This window comes from Coturnix japonica, chromosome 17, assembly GCF_054131305.1.
Source record: "Coturnix japonica strain WE chromosome 17, WE-NBRP24, whole genome shotgun sequence".
Classification (NCBI taxonomy): domain Eukaryota; kingdom Metazoa; phylum Chordata; class Aves; order Galliformes; family Phasianidae; genus Coturnix; species Coturnix japonica.
In genome coordinates, this window is record NC_140679.1 from 15,826,609 (window position 1) to 15,841,661 (window position 15,053).

The window sequence follows — 15,053 nt, forward strand, 5'->3', positions numbered from 1 at the left end:
AGCCAGAGGGAAGAGACGTTTTACTGCAAGAACTTTATTGCACTACGTTCAAGTGCTGAACCGACACTGAGTCTGCTGGACACGGGTCAGTTCGGTTCCCCCTGCAGCTCTGAACGCCACGCAGACACACAACACAACCACTGGGGAATCCCAGGGGTGCCCAGATGGGGCTAAGGCCAGCAGGTCACTCCCCAGCACTGAGAAGGCTTCTCACATCTGTCTGCCGGCTGCTAAAGAAAGGCAACGCTATTTAGAAGAGTCCTACTGGCAGTAATGCAGCAGGCCATAACCACGGGGTACTTTCCTCAGATCAAGAAAAGTTTCTGCACAAGCCAATGCTCTGCTGGTTTTCCTTAGACATAAAATTTACTTTATTTCTTTTCTTAAAAAGTTAAAAATACAGAGGGTTTGGAAACCGGTTTTCTCCTTGCAGGTGTTCAAACTGCAGCTTAAGGAGAAAATAATCCTTCACTAAAATGTTGCTCTTAATTTGTTTTATTTTTTCCAATCATCACTATCATTAGGACAGGGGTTGGGGAGCACTGACTCCACCGCTAATTGGATGACGCAGTTTGATTCCAGATTCACATTTCCAGGTGCCAAGAGTCCAGAAAACAGTGCCATCTTCGTCTGAGATCTCCTACTGAACGCAGCAGTGACTGTTGGCATCTTTGCAGCGTAATCGCATCTTAGGTCGGTATTTCTCAAGGTAAAGCAGCTGTTTGGAATTGAAAGCTCCCCTCCTTTTCCTAAAACAAACAGAACAAAAGCTGATGTCAATGGCAAAGGTACTGCTTCAATCGCTGTGATATATGCACGTATATATCAAATTCATATAATTCAAAGCTTTTCTGTATCCATACAATAGTGTTTGAAAGGAGCTGGACCAGCACATGCAGTTCATTACCTACACGCCAATATTAAAACCAAAACCCTGTTAGCAGGTTTTGGGATATTTTCTTGCATTGGGAGAGTTCATTTCCATCAGCAGCAGCAGCCGCTGAGCACCACAAGGTCACCCTCTCTCTGCAGATGCATGTGCTACTTATATGAGCTAGGCAGGCCCATGACAGCCAGATAGAAATATATAAGAGACACTCAGAAAAGAACTTCTCAGTGTGAAAGGTACCGTATCTAGGAAGAGGAAAAAAAGGAATTTAAGAAAGGGCAAAGTTCAGAAAAATCTGTTGACAGCAATATAGTTTACAAAGATAACCAAAGACCCTGGGAATCCATAAAGAGACAAATTGCTTTCTGGGCAAAGCTCATTCAACATCATCATACCCGCTGGGCTTCATTTCAAGATCCGATGTTATCGGTGAGCCAGCAGAGCTCTGCAGGCTCATCCTTTACCAGTTCTGCTATTTCCCAGATAAGGGGGCTGCTGACATTTCCTGAGTGGATACGGCGCTTGTGCACAACACCCGCAGGAGTGCTGGCACTCACTGGGCAAACCGCCCTGCTTGGGGGCCCAAACCATCCCTGTTTATTTGAGCAAGGAGCAATCAATCCACACCCAGTTCCAACCACAGAGCTTACAGCCCCAGCCTTCCCCCAGTGTCAGGAGCTTTGGGGTCTGAAGTACAACGGCTTAATATATAGGCCAAGATTTAAAATAAATCAGAAAGGAAAAAAAGAGGTGGGGGATATCATCTCATCTTTAAACAGACAGAAAGGGCTAAAGCCTCAGCAATCACATCAAATTCATGTCTGTTACTGTTAGTTCATAAGAAAATGAGTCAGAAATCGCATAAACTTTGCTGAAGATGCATGTTGTCCAAATACCACAAACTGAGAAAAGGAAGTTGAACTTACTGCCTTATAAACTGAACTGCATCTTCGTACTTCATTCCACATTCAAGGAGAGCAAGTGCAACCAGGACAGGAGCCCTGCAGGAGAAATCAGTATGTAATGAACACCCAAAGAAACACTGCACCGAATCCCTCCAAATACATAAATTTAGCCATAAACAAATAGCTTAAACATCCTCCCTTTGAATGTTATCTACAGAAAGACATTTGCCTGCTGAGTATTTAATGCAGAACCTTTTAGCAGACAGCCCTGCCTGCAGTGTGCACACAGAAATCCACAGCTCCTTTAAGTGTTTGGGGCATGAAAGAATAACCCAACATTTTTATGCTCTCTCATCTCACTGTAACCTAATTTTCTACATGCTCAGAGGAGTCTGCAATACCTCTTGGATTCACTTTGCTTCGTACGACACAGCAGGTTTAGCTGTGCATGAGGTGGATGCACAAAGCATTGAGCGGATGGCTTCCAGAGATAAACCCTTAACATATGCTGTACACATAACTGGGTGCTCCAGCAGCAATGAATGAGAGTTTCCTACTTTGGGATCCTCATTTTGGGTATCAGTTAAGTGCAAAGAGCCAGCTTTCCAAACAAGTTGAAGTCACAGAGCACAATGACTCGCTCCTGGTTTGATTTCACTCTGCTGAGCACACACAGGTGCTGCAGGCACAACAGTGAAGGATTAAGCAGGTGTCAGCAATCGGACAGCTTGTACAGCTACACAAAAAGCGGCTCAGGAGAAAACTCACTGCAGTCCTGCACATGCATAAATAGTAATTTGCTCTCCAAGGGGATCTGAAATCTCACAAGTCATTTTAAAGATACAGACACATCAACCCCCCACAGCTGAGGTTTAATGCTCTGCTATAGGGCACCGACCTTCCCAACCCTGCAACACAGTGAACAGCGACACAACATCCACTCTCTTCACGGAATTTGGTTTTCAGCAGGTTGAGCCAGTCGTCAACTATCTGATTGGGGGGTGGTGCTCCGTCATCGAACGGCCAGTCCTGGAAGGGAAGAACACATTAGGTCCTGCTGCACCTCGAGCAGATGCACACACTGCTGTCAGTACGTGCTTAACAGCCAGGTGAATTAATGGGGATAGGAGAGTGCTCCACATCACACTAACAGTTCTGTGGGTATTTGTCCAGTTAGAAGTTCACCAGCCAATACTGTAACGCATCACTAATTAGACTTTGCAATACTACTCCAATAAAACCCTGCATGGACTTACTTATAGTACAGAGCATTAAGAAAAATAGCTGCCTTGAAAACCTCCCCTCATTATGAAGGTGTGAAAATCAATAGTTGTTTCTAATAATACAAGAAGGATGAGAACTCTGCAGCCCGTTGCCTGTGGTTGTGACAACCTTTTATAACACTATTTGTACCGCAGCCTCGACTGCCCACCCGCACAGCATCCCACCTGCAAGGCTCAAAGCTGATTTCGAATCAAGAAAAAACCCCAACCATTTCACAAACAGGAGAAAAGAAGTGCTTAGAGAATGGCAAAGACAACAGCTAAGCAGCATTTAAAACGTCACTTCTGTCCCTGAAGGGAGCTGCCCACATGTAAATCATCTGGGCCACATCCAATGCCATCAGCACGGCTGTACGTCCAAACTGCACATGAGGAGCTCCCTCCTCTCGAGGTCACAGCTCCTCCTGGAAGCCGTGCTAAGAGCAGCTCACAACCAGAGCATCGTGTTACTCAAAGAACTCTTCAGATGGGAAGGAAACGGCTTTGAAAGGAGCCCTCCTCCTCCTCATTGGCTACAACCAAGCTTCTCACTGAGCTTCTTAACAACAGGTTAACATTGAGACACGCTCTCTGAAGCCTGCAAGAACACGGGGAAACTGAACACACACGAGGGCTTAAAAATCATTATGTTTCTCAGCTTGGAATGCACTTATTGCCACCTTAATAGAGCAGACACGGCTGTGCAGCACGAAGGATCGCAGCCCAGGAGTGTATCACAAACACACAGCAATGAGCAGCTGTGAGGAGCAGCTCTGCCTCTTACAGCTACAAACACAGAAGCTCCGAGTTACTGAAATAACTCTGTATGTGATTAATGCTGAAAGATAATGGTGTTAGTCCAGCCCAGTGTCACCCAGTGCCCCAGGAAGGTGAGTGTGCAGCCAAGAGATGGGCAGTGCCCACTGCAGGATGCTTCCTTTTGAAGCTGACCGCACAGAGCAGCATTCATGTGCTCACAGCGGCTGTGGGTCGGACTGAAATCCTGCAGACCAAATACGGGATGTTCCTATTATGATTTTGCTTTTGTTTACGTGTTAATCCTCACGTCCACACACGGCTTCTGCTGCTCTGAATTAATGACAGCCCTCGGTTCCTCACAGAGCATCGCCTTCGCACAGCACCAACAGCAAATTAGCACTGAAGGGATGCTGCCCAGAATGAGAAACACGCATAATTCTGGGACCACAGGAGTAATAGCAACAAAGTTCTGCGAGTTTTTCCTCTGCTAATTATGAGTTCTGCCAGCAGCCCCTTTGAATTCCTGTCAGTCAGCACAGCAAACAAATTGCTGGGCTCCACCACCAAAACAATCATTAGTAACCAGGATGATGCACCAGGTTTGCACAAACAGAAAACGCAGCTCGGCTGTGCCACCCTGCAGCAGTTGGGAAGGAAGACAGGCAAGAAAGGGCTGGTTTGGTTTGAATTTAATCTCTGTTGACAAACACACGTGTGCAACAGTTCTACACCAAACACAGAGCCTCTCATTCTCCAGTTTCTCACTGTGCCATCTGCCAAAGCACCTCCCTGCTCCACCCCCTGCCAGCACACAGCACTGTACCATGGCACAAGAGCAGGCTGTGCTGAAGCACTCTCATTTTCTGGGGTTCCCCTTTGCTTCCGACCTCAACAGTTTCAAAACAGACTCTAATCCCTCAGGCTCTGCTTTTAATCTGTGTTGTTTCTATGAGCGCATCAGCTCTAAGTAGCAACGTGTTACGTTTTCAGCTGGTAATTCAACACTGTTCGTGAACAGCAACAGGAGAAACAGGCATTAACAGGAAGGAAAAGCAGGAGGTGGCCATGTCAGCAGCCAGCTGAACTCCTATCACATACCAAAACACCGCTGCAGTACAGCGAGTTACTAACAGCATCGTGACTGGGAGCAGCAGCAGCAGCGCTGACACTGGCAGCAAACCCTCCCATCGCCTCCTGCCTTGTGCTGCACACAACAGATGTCTGCTGGATTTACACCCTCCCGTTCCTTCTGCAGCAGAGAAATAGAAGAGCTGCGCTGTACTGGACGTGGGAAGGCAAACGTGCGCAGGCACATGACTGCATGTGTTACTCAAAGTGAGAGGATCTTCATGAGAATTTTGCTGAGCAGAACTGGTGCAAACACCATTTCCAGTTTTTGAAAAGCTTCCTCAAAAAACAACTTTCAGTTCAAACCTGGCCAACAAGTTGGGGTTTGGTTTGTTTGTTTCTTGACAGCTGCAATCCCCGTTTCAGAAGCTCCACACTTGGCACTTTGGTTCCTGCTGCTACCTGGGTACAGAGCTGGGGGCAAGGTGGGCTCCACCCTGACTGCAGGGGGTAAGGGCAGCAGAACACCAGGGGAACAGCCCTCGGGAGGAACACACATCTCTGCTCTCCTGCAGCAAGAAACACTTAAGCCCCAGCTTAGGGCAGGGCTCTGATGGCTTACACACCATGCGATTAATCCTTCCATTTTCTGGCAACCCCGGGAGTATCACAGCTGGAGTGCTGAACACAGAGCACTGCCTAAATGCAGCTCTGCAGTGAGCAGAAATGCTGTTCCACAATCCAGCCACTAGAACTTGATCTTTCCAACAACACAGGCACACGTGGCTGCCTGGAACTGGAGTAAATGTGCATGAAGACCTGGAGCCAGGGAACCTGACTGACCTGCATGTGGAGGTACAAGTGCCAGGGTACAAGTTTCTCTCCTAATGGAAAACCATGAAGGTTTTCCTCCAATCGAGCCATTAAAAACAAAAAAGCAAACCACCAGCACACACAACCAATAGCACTACCTGCAAGAAGGTTAGGTGCAATTTCTGGCCTCACAACAGCGTTACTCCAGTAAAATAAACTGATTATATCTAATGCCCTGTAATAATTCAGAAGTATTGCCTAGAAAAATACCCAGCTCCTGGGAGCTGCTGGAGCCTCATGCTTACACATACGGCAGCCTCTCAATGTGTCAGCTGTGGTCTCATAGGGCAGCAGACCGAATGTGTGAGAGCAGGGAGCTTTATCTTCATCCTGAGAAGGCCAGCAGTAATGCCAAGTGCTGTATCAGGGGAAAAGGACTGAGCTGAGCTGTATAAAACACAAGGCTGAACAGACCACAGACTGTGAGTTCACACTGGATTAGTACCAACCCAGTCACTAAAACACAACCCAAAATATCTCAACAAACCCAAGAATAGACATTTCTATTCCAAGTGAAGCTGTAGAAATGAATCAGCAAGAACATTTCAGAGAGGCACAGTGAGCACCTCAAAGCCAGCTCTGTCTGCAGGGATCACACAGCTTTTGGCCAGTCTGAGACAGCCAGCTCCTCCCAAGACACAAAGGCTATCCCCACTATCCCCACCCCTCATCTACAAGTGGTTTCCAACGTTAGACAGTTTTAAAAGGCAACTCACTAGAACTTGGATTCCTTCTCTTTCAATGGGAGCTTTATCGTAGGTGGCATCACAGACTCGCACCAAGGTTGTCACTCCGTACTTCTTCAGCTCCTTTAAGAAGGAAAAACAAATGAGTGCACCAGGAGAAACAAAACAACAGCTCCAAACCCAAACATTTTCACATAGACAGAAGGTGATTGCACTGCAAAGGAGGGCCAGCCAGGAACAGCTGTGACCTCCTGAATGGTTACAAGTGACAGGAGTAAGTGTGAAACACCTCAGAACTATTCCTCTCCAATGGAAAGTCAGGGTGGAAACTAAGAATGTGTGTGAGAACAAAATTCAAGTGCTGCTTATCCTATCCTCACAGCTTCTTTTTCTCTTTAAATAGAAGCCTGGGACTGTTGGCTCCAGCCAGCGCTGACATTTCCAGGCAGGGAGGAGCAGAACACACCACTGTGCTCCAGCTTCCTTGAAACACACTGTAAGCAGCACATTGTGCTTGATAAATAATCAGAAGATCAAACAAAGGCTGTTCCAGTTCACTTTGAAGGTTCATACAGCAAGCAAAATCTCCTCTTGTGTTTGCACCGAGCCCCTACAACTTGGGCCAGACTGAAGCCTCCTGAAGCCAAAACACCTGTGTAAGTACTGCACCGAACCCTATTTTAGGGGCAGCAAAGATCATAAACCAGTTATAAACACATCAACTGCTAATTGCAAAGCCAAAAGATCAGCAACATATTAGAAGCAATGTATTATTTAATGAAAAATAACACTCTGAGTCACAGAACATGCAGTCCTTTCCAAGGCAGGACAACAACAGCGGCAAAGATTCAGGTCTGCATTCTAAAATGGAAACTCCTCCAATCCCTCAATTACTTTTTTCCAGATCCTGCATTCGTGTGAGTTCTTGTGCTGTTAAGGGAATACCAATTATATAGTAGGAAGAAAACGCCTGCGAGTAATGCATAGCAAAGCTTGTGAGCAAAAGGAGTGAACACAGCACAGCGCAGAAAGCAGGAGCAGGTCAGGGAGGAAGGATGAGGCTGATGGGACGCCTTACTTACCTCTATGAACCTGCAGAGGGTTGCATTGGTTGGGTTGTGAGTGATGAGGAAACGCATACCGTCATAGCTGATCTCCACGGGGGCCGGACGGTTCATAATGGCAACAAAATGTGTGAGGGGCCAAAAAATTTAAAAAAAAAAGAGAAAAGAAAATGATCAATAACCTTGGAAACGTTTCACAGCAGAAAACATTAAAAGACCACTGGGATTGATCAGAGCTTGCGTTGACGTGTTTGTTCCTTAAAGATCTCGCTTCTACAAAAGCAGGTTTGCTTCAGAATCCACTTGAATTCAACTTGGGCCTCGGTTACTGCATGTGGTATCCTCCAGGCTCCACAACTCTGTGTGCAGGACTAGGCAGCCCGTTCTACATTTAGGCACTGGTGAGGCAATAAAGTAAGGGCAGGTTTTCTCTCCACTTTGTTTTCTTGACGCTTAGTTTTGCTAGAGTCAGTAAAAGGAATATGCTTCCAAAGTGCAGGAGATATCCCATATATTTGAGTGTGCTCACTGTGTCTGGAGTCCTCAAGGCAATGTAGGTGTGGCACACGAAGGCCCTGCGCTCACTTGTCGGCCAGGGCGCTGTGCTGGGCCTGGCAGAACTCTGCCCTCACGCTCAGAATCGCCATAAATGTGCGACGTGAATTCCACCAGAACACCTGAAAGAAGGAGAGGAGAGAATGTCAGAGCAGGGGCAGCTTCCAGGGCACCAAACAGCAGCTTCAAACCCTGTGCAGTGCTATGGGTGGAGATGAGAGGATACGAGCATCATCACTTGTGTTAGTGCAGCACAGAGCAGGGATCTGTCCCCGCCTGTGGAGGATTCGGATCAAATGCAGTTTTAGTCTTTGATCAACCATTGCCCCCAGAGCCCTGAAAATAAACAGTTCAGGAGTCTCCATGCGTCTGCGGCTCATAAACATTTCATAAGAGAAAATAGCAGAGCAATCCTACACAAACAAACCATACCTTTGAATCAAGCTTGTACCATTTATAGCTATTTATGAAAACAAGGATGACTACAACTGCCCCCATAAAAAAAACAACCCGACCAACCACGTTTCCAGCGAGTGCCACCCTGAGCAAGGCAATGACCAGCAGGATGCAAACGGGAGCCAACACTTTGTACATCACTTGTTCAGAGCGCTCAGAACGGTGGCAAAGCAAAGACCAACAGGAGCAACAGGAAGCAGAAGCCACTGAGGACATCCCAGGCCACGCAGTGACAGAGCTGCAGCCATGGAGGCAGAACCAGCAGCTGCTGTTAGTGCTGCTCCCCAGCCCTGACTTTAATCACTGCTGCGGTGACAGTTCCAGCTCCTTCCAGCTCTGTGCTGCACGTTGTTAACCAAACACATGTTGGGAACCACGCTGTGCTACAGCTTCATTTTTGGAATGAGAAAAGAGAGGAGGGTGTGAGTGCCACGTGTGGGAGCTGCTGCTGGCACAGAAGCACCACCAGCCTCCCCACAGCACCCCAAAATGTGTCATCTCAAATGCAATGGAGGCAGCAGCTCCCAACCTTAACACAGCTTTCCCTGCACATCCCTGCAGCCATGTGGGATGGAGCTCTCCATGCAGCACAGCCCAGGAGGTGCCGCTCCGATGTGACATCACAGCAGGTTGAAGTTTAACTGCAGGCAGGACGTCCACGTCTCACTTCCTGCTGTTTCGCAACGCAGCCCTCCTGGATCTGGTGACAGCAAACCTAAGTAGGTCAGCAATGTGTCACATCCAAAGGCACAGGAACAAAGAGCTCCGTCACCTCCCGGGGGTACAAAGACGACACAGAGCACCGCAGGTTGGCCTTCAGAGAAGGAAAACAGCTTTGCTGTGCAGAAAAGAACTTCATCAAACGGCATCAGCTATTTTGGAATACCGGAACAGAGCCTTAAACTCAGTAACTAGAAGTGTAAAGGCAAAGAATCAGTGTGAGACTGCTGTTAAATGCAGCAGTGAGCAGCAGAACTCCATGCAGAGCTGCACCCAGGAGCTGCACAGTGCCCTGCATGGAGGGCAGCACAGCACACTGCGATGGGCGCAATTAGGAACACGGCTGCAAGTTCCCACCTCAAACCTCAGCAGCACTCAGTGTTTTAATGAGACCCTCGTTTCCAAACAGTCAAATTAAGGACTGCCGAATTACCTCCTTCCCTGACATGAAGTCAAAAATCACCCAAAGAACAGCAATTATTTCCTTAAAGAACAGCTCTCAATGCCAAAAAAATGCATTAATTAGGTTGCCAGAGGCAAGAACAAAGATGGTTTCAATAACCACCCCCAACCTCAAAGCAGTTCTTCCTCTCAGTGACTCAAATACCCATTTCAGAGGAATCCAGGGATCATTTACCAGCACAGTGACTGGGATCAGGGCTCAGCCCAGCTGGAAGAGCCCCTGTAAATGGGGAACACTCCTGCACCCACAGGACACCAGCAGCCCCAGCCTGCACAGCCCTGACCTGGAGCTGCACTGCAGTGACAGCACCGTGCCTCCCCAAGGCATGGCGTGCCAGTGTTTAATTAGCTAATGATGGCTCAGGAGTGATTAAAAACCTAAGTGCTGTATTTAAGTCTGAAAACTGATTTCCAGAAGGGTAAGTAGTTTATGGAGCACCCACCCCTGTTTTTAAAACAGCTTCATTTCTGACACGTCCCTTCCTCCTGCAACTTCCAACTGCAAACTGTATCACTGAAGTTTAATAAGGAAGACTGGGATTCTAATTAGAAAACCCAGGTAAAACCCCATGTCTGACCCTCCTGAACTCCCCAGGTAAGTGCTGTCAGATTTCTTCCTCCTCCTGTCAGCAATTTGCACTTCAAAGACCTGAGCACTACAGAACCGATGACAGCAAACAGCAGCAAAGTCTATCTACAACATAAAGAAAAACAAGGAACAGTTTTTAAGCCAATTAACCTTCAGCTTTTTGTACCTGGGAAATAAGACAGAACAGGGATGGAAACCAAAGAACGATGACATGTCTTACATGGCCATGGGAGCACCCAGTGTGTGGATGCTGTGAATGATGCCCATCTCCATGGGCAGGCTGGGTGAGCACCTACAGACATGACTAACGTGAGTTACAACTGAAGCACCCTGAGCTCCCACCCCTCATGCTCAGCTCCACAGGCTTGAGAAAGCCCAATGAGGCCAGTTGGCCAGGAATGTCTTTCAAAATACTACAAACATGCAACAAATATGATTAAAATGTAAGCACGGGGCAGGCCCAGTCATCACCTCTGCTTGTTTATTTAGGCTAGTTAACTAACTGAGGAAGAATGCTTAAATGGATTCCTGACTTGAAAGTCATTTCACTCCAGATCACCTTGAGTGAAACAGAGGCACCAACAAAGCCATCTCCAGCAGCAGAGTGACTCCTAAAGCAGCAAACAGCTTGATCCTCTGTATTGCACAGCAGCAAGTGCAGGGAGACACAGCACCAGGAATCCCTCACTCCAAAGCACGTCATTGGAAGCACTTCCTTCTCTGCTCAGAGACAGCTCAACAGCTGCAGCTCCCACCCATTGCAAAACACAGATACCTCCAAAAGGTCACCGGGATCGCCTTCCAACATGAGCTGGAGCACAGGATGTGGTGCAAAGCTCATCTGTCACTGGGTGAGGATACTGAAGGTCTGCATGATGAAACTGCCTCAAACTCAGATCTGAACAGATCCTCAAACAAATCCGAACCAGAACCCATGCAGAGCTTCACCACCACCCCAACAGCAGCCAGCACACAGCCCTGCACGCTGCTCCTTCCTGCCGCTCACAGCACAGCTCTGCCACTTGGGACTTTCTGAGCTCCTTCCCCACCCACCAACGAGCTTAAAAAAACCCAAAACTTCCGAAGAGATTTGAATGTTATTTGCACAGCACACCCAAAAAGTCCGACGTTCCTGAGAGCGAAGTGAAAGCCAGAGGTGTCCCCTCCCCCAAACAGAAGGAATCCAAACCTGCTGCTCTGCCCTTCCAGCCATCAAACCCCATTTAACTTAAAGCACACACAGTCAAAAGCAACTCCAGACAACACCCCACGATTACATGATGTCAAACTCAGCACGGTGAGTTCAGGTGCAGCACCTGCTGGGTTTGAACCGAGTCCCACCTGAACATCAGCATCCCCAGCAGCCAAGGGAACGCTCTCACACTTTGGGATGAAGCACCTCAAACAAGAAAAGAAGCATTAACGAGTCAAGCAGGACTTGAAAGCAGCTTCAAACCGCACAGCAGCAGGGAGAGCATTCCACGGAGCTGCAGAGTTGAATTACTTGCACCTTACTCATCTCAACGCTTTGAATTTGCCACCCACCTCTGCAGGCAGAAGGACAGGACGGAGCTTCCTTGCTCCTGCAGCAGCTACACTCGGCCCTGCAACTGAAACTTAAGCTGATCAATTTCAGTGCATGCACACAAGGTTGCAATTGTTAAAATCCAGGGGCCATTATTTCAAGCAGTGCCGGACTTTCAGTGCGAGTCACCAGAAGGAATGTAACTCTGTAGCACAGAAAGGAGAAAGGAGGGGTAACAAAACAAAGGCACAGCTGAAAGTGACCTGAATAGAGGCAGCAGATCGGCATCTCAAGTGTTAGCAGTGAGATGGGATCAAGAGGCCTAAGACTGCATTCAGCCCCCACAACTAGCCCAGGGCCACAGGATGGTACATAGATCTATACATATGGTACATGGGATGGTACATAGATCTGCCCTATGTAGGCACCAGCCTGCCCCATGTGTGACAAGGAGCCAACCCACCCCTCAGCCCACGGCTCCACTCCACAGAGCCGTTGTACACCTCCAGCTCTCTAATGGGCAAACACGCTGCTCATTAACCCGAGCCCAGCAGCCGGCCCTGTGCTGCGCTGCTGGCTCAGCAGGGTGTATCGCTGACAAGTCTTCTCCAAAGATATTATCAAAATCCACGCTCTGTGCCGCTCACAGCACTGCTCCGCTCACACTGCAGCATCCCAGGAGCTGCCTTCAGCTGTGCCTGGCAGCCAAGGGCAGGCAGGGCCCAGCCGGCCCCGGGCCAAGGGCAGCCAGCACCAAGGGCAGCCAGCACCGTGCTGCTCATGGGGCAAAGTGCGGCGTCACAGCTGCACCCACAGCTCAGCACTGCAGGGATGCAGTGCAGGGAACAGCCCAGGACAAGGGCTGCATCCTCAGAGCATCCACCGCCTGCTACTTTAACTCAGAGTTAAGGCTGGTCTTTTCTTTCCAATAACTGAGTTCACTAAACCAAAGTATCTCTATACGTTGAGTCATAAGAAGATAGAGTTTTTTGGCTGATGCCAGTGGTGGTTTTATCTTTTTTTTTTCTTCTTTAAATACTAACTGCAGCTCTGAGTCAGAACCTGACTGGCTCATTTGGGGAGTTTTGAAGCCGGTTTCCATTTATACAGCAGCCTTTCAAAGCCAACTTTCTGCCTCCTCACGCTGCAGGCAATGAACACACAGCTGCCCCGGGGAGGACACAGCTCGGCCAGCCACGCCAACGAGCCACAGCCACCGCCCAGCAGGGAGCACCCCTGCCATGTCCCCACGTGCTGACACCCCCACAACCGCTTCCTCCCCCCCCAAAGCGTGTCCCTGCAGCAGACCCCGCAGCACAGCGTTCAGAGCATCCCGCAGTCACCCTCAGCACTCCCTGCTCCCCCTCCCCGGGCCTCGCAGTGCTGTCCCTTTATTACACACAAGGTCCTGCCCCCTGCCAGGCCCCAGGAAAGCCACTACATCCTGGCCACCCTTCCTCCCCAGCTCCACCCCCAGCTGCAGGGAACCCCCCCAGCACCGCTCCCAGTTTTCTCCTCTCCACTTCCAGCCCGGATCCCGGAAAATCTCCTCATCTTTTACACCCCACCTCCAGGCCAAGCACAGGGCAGCACAGGGCAGCACAGGGCAGCCCCTTCCGCCACCATCTGGGGCCTCCTTCCCTCTCCCACCACTGCACAAACACAAAAGTGAACACAAACCCCACACCCCTGGGACGCTCCCGTCCCACGCTAAGACCCCATCCACCAACACCCCAAATAAACATCGCCCCACAGATACCGAGCACCCCCTGAGCCCAGGTCGGGTTACCCTCACCCAGAGCACCCCCAACACTCCGGTAACGGCTGATATCCCCCCCCTGACCCATCCCCACAGTGCTGGGAACGGGGAAGGGCCGCCCCGCAGCCCCCACGGCCCGCAAAGCACCGGCAGGAAGGGCCGCACGTACCGGCCGAGGCGCAGTCCGGGCAGCACAGCCCCGCACGCCGCCGAGGCCCCCCAGGCCGCAGCCCCCGTTACACCGAACCCCCCCGGGCCGGGCGGGGTCCCACGGAGCACAAAGGCCGCGTTCCTCGAGGCCCCCCGCAGCCCCACCGGACCCTCAAGAGCCCCCCCCGGTCCATGCCCGCCCCGGGGCTGCTCTCGGTTCTCCCCCGGCCTCCTCCTCACCCCGGCCCCCCCGGTTCCTCACCCCGGGCATTGAGCGCGGCGCCGTTCTTCCGAGCGGACCCGGCGCCTCCCACACCGCGGGCCGGGGGGCGCGATGGGGGCAGGAAGGGGCGGCGGCGGCGTTGGGGAGCGGCGGGGCCCGTGACGGGGCTGAGGCTGAACGACCCCCGGTGCGGCCCGAGCGGCGGACACAGCGCACAGCCCCGCCGCCACACGGCTCACACTGCACAGGCCGCTCCCCCCCCCGCCCTGCCCCGTGGTACGGCCCTCACGGCGCTGATTGGCACGGCGCGACGCACCCCCGCAACCGGCAGTGGTACGGTCCGCTCCGCCTCAATCCCCCCGCATGGAAGCGCCCACTCGGTGCCCTCGCGGGGGGATCCCGTGTCTGTCTGTGCCGTGCGAGCGGCGCAGCCTCGCAGCCGTTTTCCGCCACACGAGATGCGGGTTGAGCCCCGTCCCCGAACCGCGAGGAGCCGCCGCTCTCATCCCTGCGCAGCCGGAGCTCCCCGCACCCTCCCCACGCAGCCGGCATTGGTACGGCCCGACTCTCCCCCTAACCGCCGCCTCCCCCCGCCGCACTTGGACCGGTCCGCCCGCACCACGTGCGCACCCCCCCGCAGAGGGGCGATGGAACAGCCCTCCTGTAACCCCCCCATCCCCTCCTGTCCTGATACGGCAGCTCCGGTTAGACAGCACGGGCAGATAGCGAGCCCCGGCCACAGCCCCGGGCAGGGATGCGGTCTCAACCACGTGCCCCGTTAGTTCGGGCCCGGAGCGCCCGCCCTGCAGCTGGAACAAGAGCTGCTGTGTGCTCTGCCCGCAGGAAGCAGCAGCGGGGCCCCTCCCGTCCGTGTGCACAGCACAGCACGGAGCTGTGCAGCCCAGCAGGTCCGTTCTGTGGCTGAACGAACGCTGTGTGTCAGAGCTCAGTGATTAACACGTTGTGTCAGCAGGGAGCAATGGGGATGTGACCGCATCCACATCCGGTGCCCCTGTTAATGCTGGGAGCAGGGATGGCCCTAAAGCAGAGCAGCTCCTATATTCAGCCTATAAAAGCCTATTGCTGCAGCCAGCCCACAGCACACAGT

The 15,053-nt window shown here is 51.1% G+C and overlaps 1 protein-coding gene across 2 annotated transcripts; it reads right to left on the bottom strand.

Annotated features, from left to right (window-relative positions):
- Positions 1–347: 347 nt before the first annotated feature.
- On the bottom strand, positions 348–14,208 carry PTP4A2 (protein tyrosine phosphatase 4A2). Of its 2 annotated transcripts, XM_085518543.1 has the most exons (7): positions 13,985–14,208; positions 11,834–11,898; positions 7,525–8,183; positions 6,473–6,565; positions 2,693–2,823; positions 1,816–1,890; positions 348–749 (listed from the first exon to the last, which is right to left on the bottom strand). In XM_085518543.1, the coding sequence occupies exons 3-7, from the start codon at positions 7,618–7,620 to the stop codon at positions 641–643; spliced, it is 504 nt and encodes a 167-aa protein (XP_085374669.1). In that variant the 5' UTR covers positions 7,621–8,183; positions 11,834–11,898; positions 13,985–14,208; the 3' UTR covers positions 348–640. The 2 variants fall into 2 exon arrangements, with proteins under 2 accessions (XP_085374669.1, XP_015739047.2); XM_015883561.3 differs by lacking the exon at positions 11,834–11,898.
- Between the last annotated feature and the right edge of the window lie 845 nt (positions 14,209–15,053).